The following is a 22,040-nucleotide window of genomic DNA, read 5'->3' as shown; positions in this document are numbered from 1 at the left end:
TCAATGACAATTATTTTAGGATAGCTCTTAGGATGCTCACTAACTTGGTGAATGTGTATCCACGTGGTTGAAATGCACTTATTATAAGTCGCTCTGGATAACTGAATAGATGTAATGTAAATGCATGATGACTATAAGCAACACTGAGAACAAAAACAAAACAGCAAACAAAAATGGCAGCCACACAAACACTGACATATATTAATTTCAGTCATATGTTTGAAACTTTTATGATTTATGAAAAAGACAACACTTTTTTTGCTTTATTTTATTGTAAATTGGTCTATAAACAATAATGATGCAACAAATATGCTTAGGATATGAGTCATTTCAGTGGGAATGTAGGAGAAAGAAAACATCATCGATTCTGGTTAACTTGTAGCTGGATTAACTTGTTTCTTTTGTGTCACATTTTGGACAGTAACACTCTTAGACACTGTTCCCTTTTTTTAGACTCGTTGCCACTGTGTATAAATGTTCTCACTAGCAATGACAGACAAAATAGTCTAGTACAACCAAAATCAACTTGTCAAATGACATATAATTACTGTTATAACCTGTGAAAGTACAATCATATGGCATAACTTGTATGTATCGATCCTTTGTGTATATACATTTAGAGTTTTACAGAATGCAGATTACATTTTTATAGAAAACAAAAACAATAAGATCAATGCTTTGAATAGAAAAGACTCCTGTCACCCCACAAGGAATGAAAAAGATCCAAAGAAGAAAAAAGAAAATAATTAAATACCAAAAGTAATAAATGCAGATTCAAGCTCAAAATCTTTTTAAATGTATATGACTAATAACATGCATATGAAAATAACTAATGTGTAATTAAAAACTAAAATACAGGTCGGACAAGATAATATGATAATGGTAAAATAAAAGCTACAGTAGAGACAATTCTGAAAGTAAATGTGATAATTATTATTTAACATTGCATACTTCTTGATTACAAAGAAAGTGCTCAGCAACGTTCCATCTTTTACTTTAGAGAAAAAGCTATGTTATATTCTCATTGTTTGGAATATATGAATGATAGCCAAACATTTTTGGCAGTGCACTTAACTTTTTTTAGGATCAGGCAGGGACTCCGCTGAATCTATTTGGCTGTATGTTCTCTTGACACTAATATGTTTAAGTGTTTTCAATCACAACTTTTGTAAATCAGTCTCTATTTCAAGTAACCTCTGAGGACATTCTGTGGGCCAGAGTGTGACCAGCTATCTGTGCTCTACCTGCCTGAATTTTCTTTTACAAAAGGATTTTTATATCTGTACCATCAAGCGTTCAAAGCATGGTCTTCAAATTAGTTTTGTACAAATTTATTTTCTACGAAGCTTATTAATGTTAATACTTGTAATTTAATTGCCCTGCTATTTACGCCTGACAAATCTTTTACAACTTTGTCTTAATAACTACATTTTATGCTTGTTTACAAAGTTGAAAATCTTTTAGGTTACAATCAGAATACGTTAAGATGTGGGAGTACAAACATACTGTAGGCTGTATATGTATGTCATTTCAGAGATAATGTGAAAATGATCTTCACAAGGCCCTGAGTTTGGCCAGGAGAGCCTCTACATCTGATTCTCCATTGGTGCTACAGCTGTTGACCGCTGCACCAGTGGAGGACGGCTGGAAGGCCGGAGGCTCTGCTTCAACCTCCATCTCCTTCTCATTCTTAACCGTCTCTCTCTCCACCGCCCTCTCTCTGTCCAGCCTGTAGCTGCGGCTGGACTCCGAACACGAAGCCCTGGCCCGAGCTGCAGATGGATGGCCTTCAGACTCGTTATGAGCCTCTTTGGCAGGGGGAGCTTTCACCGCCGCTGAACCTGAATTTATATTCTGCCGAGAGCGAGACCTTTGTAAAGGTGCCTTGTTGTTTTCTGTGAGTGAAAAACAGTGAGACAAAGCAGTGAGCACAACTGTGAGAATGAGGGAGGAGAATGAGAAGAAGTTGATGCCCAACTGACTCGTTAAATGAATGGAAGCAAGGGGTTAATCAGACTACAGATTTAATAACAAGCAAGAAAGAGAGCAGGAAAAAGGTTAAAAAAAGGAAGCAAGTGAATACAAAATGTAGTCAATCTGTAGCAAATTAAAAAATTATGGAATAACAGAAATCATCAGGAAATAACAAGAAGCATTTTAGTAAGCATGTGCACATGCACAACAAAGCAAACACGCAGTCTGGATGAATACACACACACACACCATGGAAGCGTACACCATGTATACACAAACTGATGAGGACAAATTTTCTGCAGCAGACTGTGGCATGCAGCAAGCTCTATATGATGAAATGGATATGGCTGATCAACTGCAACAGAAACTCAATAACATTGTACGTCGCCCTTTTCCAATCTCCCAGTCTCTTTCCCTTTTCTCTTACATGACACCCTCCCACCCAGCTGCACCATTATCATCCATTCTCCTTCCTCCGCTCTTCATCTCAGCTCTCTGCTCCTGCAGTAGCCCTCTTCATCTTTCTTATTTCTCTTAACCCCCCCCGCCGTCTCCCGCCCTCCCCTCTGGTTTCCGACTTAAAACACACAACCAGGCAGACAGTGGAACAGAGCGACGGCCCAGATCAGACCTACGTTCTGAATTATAATCCCTTTGAGTAGATCTTAGACTTCATCATCAGTATGTGTGCGCTGGAAGGAGAGGGTAAATCCATATTCATATGACCTTGAGCGTGAGTCTTAGAGGAGTGGCGTGAGTAGAGACACCACCGCATTTAAAGTTTCCTGAGCATTAAATGTCTGGCAAACAGGAGTCAAACACAGCAGAGCAGAACAGAGCGACCCGCTCTGTCAGCCAATCGGTAATGAGTTTGGAGCGTGGCCAGTCAGTCATGACAGTGTGTTTTATGGGCCACGCTGACGAATGACAAGGAACGTCCCTGAACACAACCTCTGACAAATAAATAAGGATAAAGGGAGGAAAGAGAGCAGACAAGAAGGAACCGACTGCAAAATTAAGCAAAGAAAGCCAACGATCACACACACATGCACGCACACACACACTCACCCAAAAACTCGTTAGGCAAACAAGAGGCATTGAGGGATTTCAAAAGGATGAAATGAGTTGAGTGTGTTTCCTTGCTGCTGTGACTGAACATTTACCACAGCTGAAAATCCAAGTCTCCTCTCATTATCTCACCCTTTTTGCTCTCTTCCTGTTGTTGCAGTCTCAATTGTAAAAGATGACAATTATTCCCCGCTGTGGATCCTCTTGCACCACACTCCCCTATCCTGTCCTGTTCCTCTCTCCTCCCACTAAAAAACATCTACCCCCAATGCCTGTTTCTTTCTTCTCAATCAGGGCGGGCAAACACACATTTCCTTTAAAAATAACACGCTTACAGATTCAGAGCTGATCTTGAGAAAATTATCAATTGTGGTATCAGCAATTTGCATTTTAATATCTTGTTTATACTTCTGTTGAAATTTTAAACTGATGCCATTTCTGTCTTCTTGGAGAGAAAATATGAAAGTGGATATTATCAGACATCAGTTTTTGACAAAATTCAATCATGTGAATCTTTGAATTGACGTTTATTTTAGAATTTATTAGCATGAATTATCATTTAACTGTTTTCTCCTTTGCATGAACCCTTAATGATTATATATGAAAAACAAATTCTTGTGAGAAATACAAAGTACTGTATCAATACATATAAATCTACACTTAAAAATAGATTAAAAACCCCGCACTTCAATAAGACCTCTTAACTAAAAGTGTATTTATTTTCTTCCTAACAGGGCCCTGGCCTTTAGTGGTGAACATGATCAAAGTGGTGGCAAGTCCAGTTTCTTCTCTGCCCGCCTGTGACACCTAGCTGACCCTTCCTTTGAAGCCTTGCTAGCTTCTCAACATGTGCCTTAATCTAAGCTGTAAAACACGTCTGAGAGATGTAAAACATGTCTCACCTCACAGGTTGTACTCCTGTAACCAACAACTGACACTGGTTTTGTAGGAGAACAAATGGAACTACAAGACAAAACCTTTGTCTTTTATTGAACACATGCTGCGATGGTAGGAATGTGCATTTATCCCTCTCAGACAATTTGATACAGATTTAAATACGTGATGAGCAATATGATATAAAAATCATAAATTTGAAAATATAGAAGAGTCAGTATATTTCAATTCTTTGAAACTTTGATTTTCAATTGTAAATTAATGAAAGTGTTCAAAAGTCTCACTAGTACAAAAAGCCCCCTAATAACTATAGCAACTGCCACAACATCATTAGTTTAAAGAGTACTCCACCATTTTATTGCTGCACTCTTATAAGCTTGTCAGACTCACGATGGACAGTTTACAAAAAAGGAACAAAATCGATGCAGCAGAACCAGAGATATTGTCTGTTTTATTCCAAACATTCTTCAGTGTCAAAATGTCAAAAGCTGGCGCTGGCGGAGATTAGGGTGTCTTACTGGGTTGGGCGATGTCTACCAAATTGGCATATGACAATGTTTCTACAGCGAAACATCGGGATGGACGATGACATCGCTATTTGTTATTAGATTAGTATGGCGCACTTTTAAATCACGATGTTACGATGGTAGAGGGCTCAGTGATCAAAGGCTGTCAGCCATGTTCTGTTTTCATCGGCCCAACCCTAGTGTGTTATGCTAGTAGCAGCCAATGTAGCCTTAAGCTGTGAGTGGGCTACAGAGGTCTGGTAAGCTCTATTTTTTCTAACTCCACATGTGCAAATTATTTTCATTTTCAAACTAGTAGTCTTAAGCCCCAACTGACGCTGACTCAGGTGACATCACTTGAGGCAATTTATCAGATTTTATACAACTTTCTTCACATAGCAGTAGTACTCCCCAAGACCTGTAAGCAATAACAATAAGCAGTGATAAAAAGGGCAACATGTTGTACAGTCCCTAAGAAGGAAGCATTTTTCACTTAAATGTTGGCAACTTGGTATTGTTTACCTCGATTTCAGGGTCATTGTCATCCATCTAAATCTAGCACTTTGAACAACACTAAAAGGGTGCATGTCCTTGTAAAGAAAATAGCTTATTGCTTCAGTTATTGCCTTTGACCAGGAGGAGTTAGGGGCAAGTAGCGTTAGTTGGTATCACTAGCTTTGTTGTGAGGTTGCCTCGGGTTGACTGCTCCTGCAGGCAATGTTACCGACAGCGCTTTATTGTTCTTGTAACATGGTGTTTTCTTTAAAGAGTAAGTTGGTGATGCCACTGTTAAATATTTTAAGGTGTTGTTGCATTTCTTTTATTAAGATTTCTGGCAGTGTAGCACACGGTTAATTCTGACTTTTCCCCCAACAATGATAGAAACTAATTTTTGACAATTTATTTTTATGGATTATGGGTTTGGATCTGTGTATTGATGTAGCAACATCTCACACTCTTGTATTGATTTTCCAATACATTGCAGTTACTCTTTACACCTCGATGTGATAGCAGTTCATTGGAAAACTCTTACTGTCCAATATTAGAAAAGAGTGTGAAAGGTATTCCTTTATTCCATCAACAGCAGAAAGGAGTTCACAATTCCTCATGTAAGATAATTTTCTCGATTTATATTTGCTGCTTTGACTGGTGCAGATGAGCTTTTACTCATCTCTCTCCTCCCTCCCCTCTTCTGCTCTCTTGAAGTTTTTGAGAAGTTAGTAGACAGGCAGGCTGAGGCAGGGAGCCTCAGCAGAGAGACAGAAAGTGAAGCCTGTACTGCGGCAGTGCTTGCCTGTCTTTTTTTCCCCCTGACTGTTAAATCTACACTGCCTGCCACCATTGTGGTGAAAATAAAATCTACATGAAGAGCTGTTAAGAGATTGGAGAAAGACCGTCAACAGATAAGAAAGCCTAGAGATTGGTATTTTCCAATGTCTGTAAAACATGAACACAATGCGATTCTGCTAAACTACGAGTCTATCACAGTCCTCAGTCTGCTGCTGTCCTTTACTTTGCTGGAAGGCGGAATGGAAAAGAAAAACAGTTGAAAAACAATGCTAAAACAGCTGGCAGACTGAGCTTGTTATGCCTCTTCTTGCTCTCAGCTTTGCTGAAAAATGTGTCTTTAAACTGTAATACAGCCCACAGCCTTTTAACCATCTACTGACACTGGTTCTGTTGCAGCATAATACTAGGAAAATCTCAGACAAAACAGACTAATCGCTGCTCTGAACGGTTTGAGAATATCATCAGGAATTTCAAGATGGAACCATAGTGGTTTATTAAATGTCTGATAGGGTGACATTTAGTAGGAATGTAAAATGCCCTGTCCATTAGAAAAGGCGGAGTGTTTCTTTTTTTCTATCTGCAAATAGCTGCAGAGAGAAATTCACATTTTCCTCTTGTCAGATCATTTGGTCCATTTGCATTTGCCACTTCAAATACAGATGCAGATGAGCCTTTCCTCTCATCTCTCGCTCTCTCCTCTTCTCCACTCTTATGAAGTTTGCAGTATTTGATCACTTTAAGAAGAGAGTAGTCATGCAGACTCACAAAAATACAGACAGTGAAGTGACTTTTTCTCTCTGTGGAGTGACTGACACAACAAGTTGAAGATTACATGATCAAACACACACTTCTACACCCACCATATATCACAACACAGCTAACTGTCTTGGCAGTTTGCTGCATGTTCTAAATAATGATAGCTATTTGCCCTGTTGTTTGCATTTACCACACCTGGGCCCAGTTTACTGCACAAAGATCAGGTCAAATATATGGAACTATCAGCCATTGGTGCCAAGAGTCTGGTCTGCAGTCAGATTTTTCCATGGGAGTAGGGCTACCACTAATATTTTCATTATGAATTATCTGACAGTTATTTTCTCTATTAATCATTTTGTTTAAAAAATGTCAGAATTTATTAAAAAAATGTTCATTATAACATCCCAGAACCCAAGGTGGCATCTTCAGGTATCTTGTATTATCCAACCAACAGTCAAAACCCCCCAAAGATAATTAGTTACTGTCATATATGACAAAGAAAAGCAGCAAATCCTGATATTTGAAGCTGCTTTAAAAATGACTGAAACAATCAATAGATTACCAAAGTAGTTGTACAGAGTGTACAAAGTAGTAGTGCAAGACATGGTGAAGAGTATTAGAAGAGGGGACCAGAGATGTGTTTTTACTGTATGTCTACTAGAGGTGTAAAAGTACTTTCACTATGATCTACTGTACAGTACAAATGAAAATACAAAAAGATGTTCCTGGATTTATTCCATTAGTTCAAGTATATGTGACTGCTATTGGAAGTTTCCAACGTAGGGTAAGCCTTCTTCTGATAAAGTACCCTTTCATCAGTCTGTCCACCACCTTGCTATAAAGAGGGGGAATTATACTGTAGTAATATAACAGATTAAAAGGTTTGATGACTACACTTATCTATGATTGGCCAAACTCTGACAGACTGCATTTTCTTTTCTTTTTTCTTTTTTTAACCTCAGAATATAACAACTGATTGAAAAGAAGTAAAAGAAGTGGCACAGAGAACTTCCACTAGAGAAGAGGAAGGCAAAATGATTATCATTTTATAATAATCATTGTCATTTTGTCTATGTGAGCGTGAGACTGTGTGTACTGTGGTGTAGAAAACTATGATTAAATGTGTTTGTGTTTGAACATATTCCTCTGCATGTAGGAGATATGCAACAAGAGTTGAAAAGGTATGGTGTCATAAATGTGTGTAATGCTGCAATGTCCCCCGGCAAGTCTTGTAAAAGGTAAAAGCTAGCAGACAGCCTGTTAGCTTGACTGTGTGCATTAGGCTGGCTGTAATTAAAGATCATTACCTGGCAACACACCAGTCATTGAAGGTTTGTCCCTTGCTTGTTCATTGTAGTTAACTGTGCGTGTGCAGAGCGACCTGTTTAGCTTCTCTGTCACATAGGAAAACAGCACAGGATTAAAAACGAGGAGAGGCAACAAGCAATGAAAGGAGAGTGGAAGGGGGACACCAGTAGAAGAAATGGGATGATGAGGGAGAAGATGACAAGATGGGCAGAATAAACAGCCTCAAGACAGTGGCATGATTTGGAGGCAATGATTGTGATTTGGACTAGACTAAAATAAGAATACAAAAAAGAGAGGGAGCAATAAGGAGACAGAGGAAGAGAAAATAGAGGGTATGGGGATGGACAGTTGAAAGAGCACTATAACAATCCCTGTGGGTAATGTGAAAAACAGCACTGTTATAGGTAACTGAAGCCTGTCCTGCTCTAATGCATATCAAAGTGTTTTCCTTTGTTGAGCTGTGATTTGACTCCTCCCTCTTCTGTCTCTCCTCTCCCATATTTAACAACCCCAAATATCTTTGTTGAAATACAGAAGAATAGATTATAGTGTTAGAGGAAAAGGAACATCATTTGGAAGCCTTTTAGAAGGATGTGTGCCAGTGTGTATTCATGACTGGGGCTCTAAATGGCATTTCTTTTTGAATGTTTTGGTTAAACTAATAGCTGGTTGTGGGGTTGAGGGCAAATAGTGCTGAAACAATTAATCAATCAGTGGATCAAAAATAAATAAATAAATCAACAACTATTTTGATAATCAATTAATCTTTGAAGTCTTTTATCAAGCAAAAAAGCCAAACATTCTCTGGTTCCAGCTTGTGAAGATTGTGAGGATTTTCTGTTTTATAATGTTGACAATTGAATATCTTTGGGTTATGGACTGTTGGTTAGAAAAAACAATTTGATTATGTCACATTGGGCTCTGGGAACTTGTGATTGGAATGTGTCACTATTGTCTGACATTTTATAAATTAAAATAATTATTACATTAATAAAGAAAATAACCGACAGATTAATTGATAATAAAAATAATCATTAGTTGCAGCCCTAGGGGCAAGTACTACATCTTATCAAGCCTACCAGAAGCACGTATTTTGACAGTGATGATCAGACCAACAGTGTTGGCCCTTCCCAATCATCACTTTGGTATAGTTCATTTGTCAAGGCTAAAAGCTAATTTTCAGAAAAATAATCTGCCCATGTGCTGTTTGAGGAGAGCTTACACAAGTGGAGAGACTTATCTGTTATATAATTTTTGGGAGATAAAAGTAGCCTGTTTTTTCAAGTGTAAAAACTATGAGATAAAAATAAAACCAATATAATGGTGATAAGCACATCCTTAGAGGTAATTTATGAACACAGTAGGTGGAGCCTGGATAAGAATCAGACTGGTTCAAAAGAGAGAATGGGGGCAGTTCCTTGACATTTATAGGTCACCCTCTATGAGTCACCTACAAACAAATCCATAGTAAACATCCTCGTAACTGTTCTTTAACTGGACATGGCAATGGTCTTTGCACAAGCACATGCACTAAGGGACACACTCATAAAGACATGTCAACACTTTTCACCTGCCATGCTTACGCATACATGACATGTCATATTAAAATCAAGTGTAAATGACAAAGTGAGCAGGGAAGTAGGTAGGAGTTGGGGTGGTTTGCTGCTTAAGACCAAAAAGCGACGTGGAGGATATGAAAGGGCTGAGCTGGATATCCCTCAAGTCTTCTGCCCCTCAGTGTGAACCCCAGCCACTGAGTTGCAGCCAAGCATGACATTGCGTTAGCATGCCTTGGTGCATTTAACAATGCCTCAAAAGTGAGCCTGGTTCCCTGCCACCAGTACTGCTACCCTACACACACTACTGGCTCACACTGCAGAGGATGCTTTATCGAGAATACAATTAACAAAATAAAAAATACAAGTAAATAAAATTGTGATCATGACAAATTCATTCTAGTGGCCTTTTCAGGAGGTGACTGTTTGACAGTTGGCCCATCTTCAATAAACTCAATATAGACAAAATTGTGTATAATTGAAGGTTTGAATGTAGCTGGTACAGCAAACACAGACATATCCAATGTCACAGCAAACATTATTATCATTATAGTGTAATGGCTACTATGTTTACATACATAAACCAGATAAAATCACACTACTGCACTATGCTTTGGGGGGGGAAATAAATAAAAGTTAAATTAATATTTGTTACAACTTAGAAATAGCATCTTCTAGAAATAATGACTTTCCTAGCTTCCAACTGCACTGCCACATGATAACATAACTCTGAAGGGGGAAAAAAAAAGCAACATGATGTTTAGTGTTGTAAATTACCCGTCTCGAGCGAGTTTTACATCTCTGCAAGTTGTTAAAATGCATTCATAAATCTAAAACCCTGCTGTACTTTAGGCCATGGTCAGTGATAATACAAATGTGTTTATCTGTAATAAATGGGGTAAACCGTGCAAAAAAAAAAAAAAAAAGGTATGATCCTTTACAATATAAACAAATCTGTCCACATGTATTACAAAAAGGAAATACACCTGGCAGATGGTTGTAGCAGCCTGGTCTCTTACTCCTGCTTTACTCTAATTATTTCTACATGCAGGGTAATGGACTGAGAATGTTTCCTCATACAGGGACAGCATCACTTCCTAAGCTCTCTGTCTCTTTTCCTGCATACACACACAAACACACACACACACACACAAGCGGAAATCAGACACAAACACAGTGAGACAGCCTGACAGACACACATCACTGCGTAGAAGCAAACACACGCACGCACACATGTACACGGCCCATTTCTAATAAGCACTGTTTCACTGATACAGGTGTACAGCCAGTGTACTCTGCTGCCTCTGGCATGAATTAAACATGTCTTGGTTTCAGGCTCGGCTACCTGTTGTTGTTTGTGTGGTTACTGCTGGTAAATATCCCCAGCAGTTGTAGTCTAATGCATATGTATTTCCCCTCAGTGGCTTCACACTAACTAAGGGTTTTCTCAGCCCCTTTCTCCAGCAGTGTACACCTGTCACACTGGGAAAATAAAATATTGATCTTTCACACGCCTCCAGACACGAAACTGAAACGCACTCGCAAAAAAAGACAGAAGCACACATTTCTCTGTTAGCCTCCAATCAGCCGGTAACATGGATTAATGAACTGGTTGACTGAGGAGAAGTTTATATGATAGATGAGTAGCACAACCGATAGACTCCTCTGTGTAAACACACAGACTGCAGTGGATTATGGAGAACATAGTTGATAACCTGCATAAGCCATCTGTATCCATAAGACATTTACAACCCTAATTTTCCTGATAAATGCCTTTGCAATTAAAAAGAGATTGTGCTTGATTGCAAGTAATTTTTGAACAAAACTCAGCACTAAGGCTAAGGTTTCATTTGATAAGAACAAAAACTTTATGTATTTACTTTGCTGGTGTTTCTCTTGGTTTGATTGATTTTCACTTGCCAACGTCCAGGTAGAAGATAATTATAATCAATTCATTCAATACGATTTATTGTCATATATTACAGTTTATACAAGTAGGAATTGGTATTGAACCTCAATACTATTTTGGTAACGACTGTAATGTGTCCTTAGCACCAAGTATCGAAAACTGTCAAGTGCCAAAAATACAAAATTGTATCAATTTTAGGCTGTTTTAGTAGTTCTTGTACTGCTGCTTTTGTTTAGAGAACATTTAACATAGATTATTTTGTTAAATGAAAAAAAAGCATTTTGTAGACAATACATGTTTATATTTCTCAATGTAAAATATGGGGGAAAAAAGCTTAGTGTTAGTTTTGAAACTTTTATCAAAAATGGGTTATAATATTGGACATTTTAGAATGATATCCAGGCCTATATAAAAGTGATCGTTTAGCAACACCACTATATTGAGGTAATGTTAATCACTTCACACCCATAATGCAACACAAGATAGAATCACCCACTGTCATGACATCAAAAGGTGATTAAATATTTCCAACGCCAATGGTGGATTTCCATTCTTTGTCTCTTTTGTAGTCCCTTTGAGGTGTTTCTTTTTTACCATTGTTTCTACTGCCAGCTGAGGGCTTGTGTTTAACACTCAGGCCGACTCTGACAGCTCTCAATATGCAGGGCCAGTCCTGCCAAACAGAGTTATGAATTCCAAACAGCCCGGAGTCATGCTCCATATTTCATTGAAGTTGAATATTTAAAAAGATCAACCCACTCAAAACCCTATAAAACCTATCGTTCTGGGGCCTTGTGTCCTAAAAATAAAATCGCATCTGCCATATCGCATTACAGACAGCCACATCAGCCTTCATCTCTTAACCATTTCCCTCTCTCTGTTTCCCTCTCTCTCTGACAAAACCCATCTGGTAACCAGCCTGTCTCCATCAACACAGGTTTTGCTCTCTTTCTTTCAAACAACTGCACACTTCTTCCTGCCTTCTTTATCTCATTTGCTTCCCTTTTCTCCCTAGCTGTCTGGAACTCACAAATTTTCTTCCTTTATTGGTACTGTAACTCTCACCCCTGAGCTGTCCTTCAACCTCATCTCTTCTTAGGTAATCAAACAGACCACCAGGTAGAAGAGATGGTTCTCCATTTCCTTCCTACGGCAAAATGGACCTGGTTTCTTATTTCAAAAAAGTGGAGTGAGACTGCAATGCAGCCTGCGTCTGACAGCACAGTCTCAGTCAGATCAAAGTAATCTGGACTCAAAAATTTAACATCGACTAATCAACATGTGAGAAACTGACAGCGAAGCAAGAGCAAGTGTGTTTGATTACAGTACGTGTTTCACCCTCACTATGCCCATAGCAACCCTGGATGGGCTTTGTCTGGGTATAAAATAACAATAATTAAGCTTTAAGCATTAAGTTATCTAGATATCTATTGTGTCATAAGCAAACATCGAGCATATCCATAATTAATTTGCCTCACAGTGCAATAAGTGATGCGTTTGTCAGCAAAGAGAAAACTGTGTTTATATCAGAGTGCATAGAACAAATTTCACCAGTCTTTGATTAAACTAAACCAAATTTAAGGAGCAGAATGACTCGTGTTGACTTCAAGTTCATCATGTTGTTCAGTCAATAGATCTAACTCTTGTTAGAGTTCCTCAATCCAAAAGGTGATTTCTCTTTGGTGTATTACAATATTGGCCAGACAGGTGGGACTTGTCAGTCAGCATTTAGGAAACCTCTGTCAGATATGCGAATGGACCAACATACAATAAATATGCTAAAATATAGGTGAGACTACATTTTAGTTAAAAACTATAAAACTTATATTTAGGAAATTGCTTGATAGATTGGGTGGATTTTTTTAACACTCCATAATCTTTTCAACGATTCATAAAAACATTTTTTCTAACCAGTATTATGCTTGATTCAGACTTAATAACACTTAGAATGGCAATTCCTATCAATATTATAATATTGTTAGTGGAGTATTGTTAATTTGTTACTTTCCACCCATGCTAAATAGAGATTAAAAAATAGTATTGTTATTTTGACATAAAATAATGATAACTTTGATACAAATACCACAAAACTTTGATAAATAAAGAAAAGTAAATATCACTTAAGAACAACTGTACTTTTTTATACACTGACTGCACATTACTCGTTAAATAATGTCAGTGGTTCACCTCATTTAAACCAAATGGTATTGAATGTATATATATTGCATGGTGATGGAATTCAATATCAAATGAATCAAAAATCTAGGTTAACATGACAACATTTATGAGGACTCTGGCCAGACCTACTGATACAGAACATAAAAAAGGCTTTATATTTTATCTACTGAATTTACAATATGCTAATTTTACACTTCCACTTCAGATATAATCTTTGACATAAACATGACACATATACAGAAGCCTCTGGGCAGGAACGCAACATAAACCCACCCACCACTTGGCAGGAAAACAATTTGATCAAATCAACCCATAGCAGAATTAAAATTAAGAGACAGGCAACGCATCAGGTCAACATGGTGCAATACAGTGTGATGGTGATATGAAATAAATAAATAACTAAATACCATTAACATAACATAAAATTGGTAGATCTTTACATTGTGTTCTGTCCTGCTTAGGGTACCATGGGTGAGAGGTGGTCTATGTGACCAGATTAAAGACAAAGAAATAAATGTCCATACTGTAGGCATGATACATCAAGGGAGAAAACACTGAAAGTAAACAGAGTAGCAAAGAACAGAAAGCATGTGCATGTAGAGACATATTTTCCACAGTGTTAAATTGATTATGCAAACCTAACAATTCCTACAGCTGCTTCAAAGTAAAGGCTTCCACAGACTTTGAAAGTGAATTAGATAAGTGGAGACAAAATTTGGATTTTCTGAATTCACTAATTAGAAAAGACAGCGGAAAGCGGTGAGTCCACATCCAGACTTCAAAACAACCCATCAGAAACGTATGGGTCACGTCACGGGTGCTACATGTTTTTCCACAATCTACTGTATGGCTGAAGGGTTTATTGCGCCATACACACTAACAAAGTTAGGTACTGCATCTTGTTGCCCCAGGCCCAGAGAAAATCCTGAATTAGTGTTTTGTGTGCGTTTAAGTGTTGGTCTGTCTCCTCCTTCTCATCAGCTTGACTCTGAGTCATCAGTGAAAAGAAAGCAAAATTCACATGGCACCACCACAGTGCTTTGGGGTAATGTTGCTATGCTCTCCTGCAACTATTGGAGCTCACTGACATATCAATGCAATTAGAGTCATGGCTGTGCCCCAGTGAAGGTCAGCTAGCACCACTCAGACTAATGTAGAGAGAGAAACAGAAAGACAGCGAGAGCGAGGGAGGAAGTCAGAGAGGAAACAAATTAAGTGACAGGGCAGCATGGCTGAGTTTAGCTCAGCCTCAGTCCAAGGGCCTCTTCCTCTAACTCTCATACAGGCCTGGCAATTAAAAATACATGCATCAATGGTCTGCACAACTCTCTGAAGAACATATAATAATATACTTACAGAAGCCAAACACATGTAAATGGACACAGCCATTCAGTACAGTGTGTGTAGCCAAATACATGCCTATTTCATATTCCTTATGCAGTTAGAACTTGATGGCCGGTCAGCCTTGCTCCATTCAATGAACCTCTAATCAACGCAGCAGACAAATGATGCTGCGAAATAGGAGGTTGTACACATCATGGCTCAGGAGAACACATTAACCCAATCAACTCAAAAGGTATGGATGTGCCCAAAGAAAGCTGTACTTCATCACACACCACGAGTCCTCTACAAGACAGACATCAGTTGCAGGCCAAGGACATTAGTGTTGATGAGATTGGACCATATTGATTTTAATCAATAGAGGGCCGAACAGAGGTGTGTGCCCTCTCCAGATAAGGAAACACATTTAAATATTGCAGCTCCGTTTTATAGCCAGTTGTTAGCAAAAACGCAGGGGATAACTTTCAAGCAAAGTGAGACCTGTAGCAGTGACCTCACTGTGTATGTGCAAGACTGTTGTGTATGTGTAGGCAATAAATATTATTTTAGTCAACTTTCAAGCGTATACAAAAATCCCATTACTGGTATAGTATATGTGTGTAATATCTGTGCATGTATTGATGGTTTAGCACAAAAGCATGCTTATCAGATCTGGCCTGAGGGAGAGTGCAGTGCTTTACTGTAAGTGTGTCATCCATCTCACTCCTTCTGAGAGCTCCCATGGGGCCCATAGAAATCTATGCTCCCCTCAGACATGTTCTATGTCTCGTCCATAGAGTTGGTGGCTGAATGGACAATAGAATGGGTTAATATTGTAAATGGCTGGCAGAGGAACACTGCCAAAAGGGTTGCAACACAGGGTTGAAAGCTTTGACTATGAGAAAGAGAGGCTTGAAATAAAAATGTGCACACATCCATACATGACAAAAAGGTACTTGCCTTACACACAAATAAATTGTCTTGCTAGTTCAATGCTCACGTTAGCCTTGACCTACAGAAACTAGTGGAGCAGATGTGGAAAGGAAGGTGTTGGGGTAATTTGCTTCTCTGTACATGATCATGCTTAACATCCACATTCACAACTTTCTCATAAATAAAATCTTTAAATAAATCAAAGCAAACACACACGTGTGTCTACACACACACACACACACACACACACACACACACAGTGTCACGATTCACCAACTGGAATCGATGTGCTGGGCTTAATGTCTAAGATACAGCTGCATTGATTCAAACTGCTTGAACCAGGGCAAAGCTGGGAGGGAATTGCAGCTGAATCAATGCAGGCATTTCTGTATCAGAAAAGCCTGATATGACAGGCATAACTTTTTTTTTTTTTAAAGCAGCTAATAATGTCTTTTACTCTGTGTGTTTCCCTCTCATATCTGCCAGTCTTGTCAGCTCAGTGAAGGTTCAGATCATGTGTTGACCACCCCTTGCGGGAGAAGGGAAAAAAACAACTTTTCGCTCTGCTGCCCTATATGCCATTTATTTTGTCAGGGACTTTGGCCAAACAGAATCCCAAAGACAAATTTAAGTGTTAAACCTGATTAAATTGTGACAAAATGCATAACTTCTCATGAACTATCCAGGTAACATTACATATAGCATTAACAATCCCTTCTAAGAGACGCCATGACCCTCTCTGTAGGAGACAGATTATTGCTTTCCTTTATCTGCAACAAAAAACATATCAAAATGTTGCTCCATGCTCCAATTGTGAAACAGCTCTGTATGTTTGAAACTGATTAAGGAAGTCAATGCATACATTAACATGGCAGCAAAGCATTATCAATAAGCAGTTATCTAGCTGAAGGATTAATCAGAATCAGAATCAGAAATACTTTATTGATCCCAGAGGGGAAACTCTTTTGTTACAGCAGCTCACTATCACGTCAGTGCACACAGGAAGAGAAGTACTAAGCAAAAAATATAATACACTATAATACAGGTCAGAAAATAAATTAAGTACCAAGTTGGTATAAAATAAGTATAAAATAAGTGTGAAGTACAAAATGGGTTTACCAGTTGATGATATTAATACGGTATAAAGTAATAGTGCTTGAACTGTCAAGTTACGTGTAGCTATTAAGATTATAATGAGACGGAGGATATTGCACAGCAGTAATGGAGGTATGAATAAATATCAATATCAATATATAGGGAATTTTAAACTGAAAAGAGTATATTGCACAGGAGTATTAACACAGAATATCGCACAATTATTATTAAGTATTGCAGAGATGTAATGATCAATGTCCAGTTTAATGACTTAAGGTCATATAGACTAACACTTAGAGGGAGGAATTAAAGAGTTTTGACCAGCACGTCATGGAGTGGGTGGGGGACACTGTCCAAAAATGGCATGTAATTTGGCCAGCATCCTCCTCTCTGACACCACCGCCAGAGAGTCCAGCTCCACCCCCACAATGTCACTGGCCTTACGGATCAGTTTGTTGAGTCTGTTAGCTTCGGCTACCCTCAACCTGCTGGGGGCATCCACCTGCATCGCTGCCAGCTTCTCACCCAGCAGGGCTGGCCGGATGGTGTTGAAAGCACTGGAGAAGTCAAAAATGATGATGATGAAACATGATCCTCACCGTGCTTGCCGGCTTGTCCAGGTGGGTGTAGATGCGATTCAGCAGGAAGATGATGGCATCAGTAACTCCCAGCAAGGGCTGGTAGGCGAACTGAAGGGGGTCCAGGAAGGGTCTGACTATGGGCCGCAGCTGTTCCAGCACTAGTCTCTCCAGGGTCTTCATTATGTGGGAGGTCAGTGCCACCGGTCTGTAGTCCTTGTTTGAGTGGAGCTTCATCAGCTGTCCTCTCACCTGGTCAGTAGTCAGGCACACAGCAGAGGTTACAGGCGGGGGAGGGGGGGAGTCTCCAGCCTGGAGAGGGCCGTTAGCCTGAGAGCCGGTTAATGGGGGAGTAGGACTCTCCCAGGAAGACGGAAGAGGAGGGAGCAGAGGACTCAAAGGAGTCTGAGGGCCAGCAGCAGCTGAGTTAGAGGGGGGATGAGCAGGAGCCGGTATGTCGAATCTGTTAAAGAACAGATTAAGTTCGTTGGCCCTGCCTTCAACTCCTCTGCTGCCAGTCGGTCTGAAGCCAGTGATGCTCTTCATGCCGCTCCAGACCTCTCTCATGCTGTTCTGCTGGAGTTTCCGCTCCAGCTTCCTCCTGTACTTCTCCTTGGCCTCCCTGATCTTCACCTACAGGTCAGCCTGGATTGCCCTCACCTCCTCCCTATTACCATGAGTAAAGGCCCTCCTCTTGGCATTAGGATGATTACTGTGAGTTGATATTCTTTTACAATTAACATGTGGGATTCCAAAAATAATGGTATACTTGCTATTAACATCTCAAATCTAGCATTTTACTGCACATTCTACTCTTACATATGACAGAATGCAGTGAGAAAATTATTTCTTGCAACTTGGAGAAAACTACACAAGTCCAGTAAAATGGAACTGAAATTCTGCTAAATTGTATCATACAGCATCACATTATATTATATAGTGGTGTGAAAAAGTGTTTGCCCCCTTCCTGATTTCTTATTTTTTTGCATGTTTGTCACACTTAAATGTCAGACCATCAAACAAATTTAAATATAAATAACACAAGTAAACACAAAATGCAGTTTTTAAATGAAGGTTGTTATTATTAAGGGAAAGCAAAATCCAAACCTACATGGCCCTGTGTGAAAAAGTGATTGCCCCACCTGTTAAAACACAACTTAACTGTGGTTTATCACACCTGAGTTCAATTTCTCTAGCCACACCCAGGCCTGATTACTGCCACACCTGTTCTCAATCAAGAAATCACTTAAATAGGACCTGCCTGACAAAGTGAAGTAAACCAAAAGATCTTCAAAAGCTAGACACCATGCCGAGATTCAAAGAAATTCAGGAACAAATGAGAAAGAAAGTAATTGAGATCTATCAGTCTGGAAAATGTTATAAAGCCATTTCTAAAGCTTTGGGACTCCAGCGAACCACAGTGAAAGCCATTATCCACAAATGTTGAAAACATGGAACAGTGGTGAACCTTCCCAGGAGTGGCCGGCCAACCAAAATTACCCCAAGAGCGCAGCGATCCAAGAGGTCACAAAAGACCTCTCAACAACATCCAAAGAACTGCAGGCCTCACTTGCCTCAGTTAAGGTCAGTGTTCATGGCTCCACCATAAGAAAGAGACTGGGCAAAAATGGCCTGCATGGCAGAGTTTCAAGACGAAAACCACTGTTGAGCAAAAAGAACATTAAGGCTCGTCTCATTTTTGCCAGAAAACATCTTGATGATCCCCAAGACGTTTGGGAAAATACTCTCAAATGTCTCATTACACCTGGCGTAAAAGTAACACCGCATTTCAGAAAAAGAACATACCAACAGTAAAATATGGTGGTGGTAGTGTGATGGTCTGCGGCTGTTTTTCTGCTTCAGGACCTGGAAGAATTGCTGTGATAAATGGAACCATGAATTCTGCTGTCTACCAAAAACTCCTGAAGGAGAATGTCCGGCCATCTGTTTGTGACCTCAAGCTGAAGCAGACTTGGGTTCTGCAGCAGGACAATGATCCAAAACACACCAGCAAGTCCACCACTGAATGGCTGAAGAAGAACAAAATGAAGACTTTGGAGTGGCCTAGTCAAAGTCCTAACATGAATCCTATTGAGATGCTGTGGCATGACCTTAAATTCAATAATAAACAATTCTGCAAAGATGAGTGTGCCAAAATTCCTCCACAGCACTGTAAAAGACTCATTGCAAGTTATCGCAAATGCTTGATTGCAGTTGTTGCTGCTAAGGGTGGCCCAACCAGTTATTAGGTTTAGGGGGCAATCACTATTTCACACAGGGCCATGTAGGTTTGGATTTTGTTTTCCCTTAATAATAACAACTTTCATTTAAAAGCTGCATTTTGTGTTTACTTGTGTTATCTTTGACTAATATTTAAATTTGTTTGATGGTCTGAAACATTTAAGTGTGACAAACATGTAAAAAAAATAAGAAATCAGGAAGGGGCAAACACTTTTTCACACCACTGTATTATATACAACTATGAATCAAATTGTGCTGAATTATTGCCTTCTTAAAATATACCTTGAAAATATATGAAATATTTCACTCTTTATCTAGATGTGTATTTAATGATTATCAGAACAAAAGATACACACCTGTATTATACAGTAAACTTGCACAGTCGTGCAGCACAATCAGTTATACAAAAAACACCTAGATGTGTGTTTGTTTTCTTTAATCAGCCAATGAGGAGAACAATGGCTCAGTGTGAGACATCAGAGCATACAGGAGCGCCTGCGGCACAATCCTACTTGTAATTATCACAACACCAATCAGCAAACACACACAAGACAAACACAGGAACAAAGAAGAAATCGAGGGGGAAACAAACAAGTAAATAACTTCAGAAAAAAAGACAATGCACCATGACAGCATGTAACAACCTCTGTCTGCGACCAATCAGGGAAGCTCTGGTGCTGTTGTCTGTTTCCAGCATTGATCAGAGAAGAGATATAAAACAGGGGGCGAGAGCAGGGCTATGTAGGCTTGTGTGCCTGTGTGTCTCCTGACTGCTTTGGAAGGTTAGTTAAATGACAGTTACTTTTAGCTATAGCTGCCTTATTATGATTTAGCAGAAATAGTCTGGCCAGGAAGTACACTTAAACATTCACCACAAATGACATTTTTTAAATGTAATTTTTAGAAAGGCGAGAAAGAAATGTAATCTCATTGAGACACAGGGTCTCATTCTCAAGAGAGACCTGGTCAAGAGAGACTTGGTATATACACAGGTACACAGGACAGGGGCATGAAGCGAGGTATTTATTACTGAAACACAAGCCCAGCTTGAGAGTTTTGTAAAGCAATATGTCACATTAATAAATGGAACAACGGACCCCATCAGAAGCAATTATTCAAAAATGCAGAGGAATTCAACTGGTTACACTTCTGCTTTCAGATGGAGAGAGCAAGTGTTCCATACTTTCTAACAAGTAACAGTTGCTTATATTAAGAAAAATCGAATTAGTGCAAATGTCACTGATCCTAAATGTTTTTCAAAATAAATTACACTCACTAATACCTTAGGGCAGGTTATCAAAAGTGAAATTGAAATACTTGCTAGTCAGGTTCAACTATATTGTAGAGTTTTTCACCATGCTGTGACAGAAATGATCACACAGTACTAATCAACTCATTTAATTGTGGGGTAGAAAATGTGTTCACTTAGTTGAGACAATGACTTCATCAAGACTGCGGATCTCTACCTCCCAAACTAGATGAGCCAGTGAACCATCGACTGCAAACCTGTGAATATACAGTCTTTCTTCTGGGGAGTCTTTTTGTCTATAGGTTAATTGAAATGCATAAATCCATTCTCTCACACCAGCAGACACCACTCATCACAGTGTTGCAGAAAACTGATCTGTTGATGAAAACATCCTTGCAACGCTGCCTCCCACACATGCAAATACAGTAAACAGAAGATACGGCATTCAAGAATGAAACTAATGACGGGACAGCGTGGGGGAGAGAGAGAGTACACTAGGTAATGGCAAGAGTCAGAACAAAGTAGGCAAAACCTGGCCTGTAACCTGGCTCCTAATACTTCCATGAATACAATTACTGTAGTCACTTCAGTGATGCTAGGCTATAGCTCTGGGCGTGCACAAATCAGATTTTGTTTGCACTGATTTCATATCTGCCAAACCACTTGGCGAGGAGGCCAAGCTTACATTGTTATTGGAATTGCTTGAGTTTGGACATAATCAGACATCTCTAAACCCAGAAGGAAGATAACAGGAGGAGAACCGGCTTACATATCCGCTAAGATCCTAGGGTATTATCTTGGTGTACAGCATACACACATTTACAACTGGCCTGCAACAATAGTCTTGTTCAGCTACTGTAGATGGATGATGATGAAAAAAGAGAATGTTTTTACTTTGGATAATAATTATACTACTAATACTGCCAAATTCACCAGTATGGCAACATGTTTGATAAGAAAGTCTTAATGTAATAGGTCCATTTGTGCGAATAAGCATATTAAATACAATGACCCATTTTTTGACTGGACCATGTTTTCTCAGGGGCTCTGTCTTTAAAAACACAATGTGAGAAAGGCTGGGTCTGTCAAGATGTGCATACTTGAAAATGCAGCATTAATTTAGGTTTTAATGTAGTTATTTATTAACACTTATTTGGTGGTGGACCATTATCCATTGGGCCACAG

The 22,040-nt window shown here is 39.2% G+C and overlaps 1 protein-coding gene across 1 annotated transcript in view; it reads right to left on the bottom strand.

Annotated features, from left to right (window-relative positions):
- Nucleotides 1–205: 205 nt before the first annotated feature.
- LOC122875815 (protein diaphanous homolog 3-like) overlaps nucleotides 206–22,040 on the bottom strand; it is a 183,962-nt gene continuing 162,127 nt past the window's right edge. The window contains exon 28 of the mRNA XM_044195365.1: nucleotides 206–1,895. Coding sequence (XP_044051300.1) covers nucleotides 1,555–1,895 — 341 coding nt within the window. The 3' untranslated portion in view covers nucleotides 206–1,554. The remainder of the gene's footprint in view (nucleotides 1,896–22,040) is intronic.

Source organism: Siniperca chuatsi, linkage group LG1 (genome assembly GCF_020085105.1).
Source record: "Siniperca chuatsi isolate FFG_IHB_CAS linkage group LG1, ASM2008510v1, whole genome shotgun sequence".
In the NCBI taxonomy this organism is placed as follows: Eukaryota; Metazoa; Chordata; class Actinopteri; order Centrarchiformes; family Sinipercidae; genus Siniperca; species Siniperca chuatsi.
The sequence above is the reverse complement of the archived record's forward strand: the minus strand, read 5'-3'. Positions and strand labels throughout refer to the sequence as shown.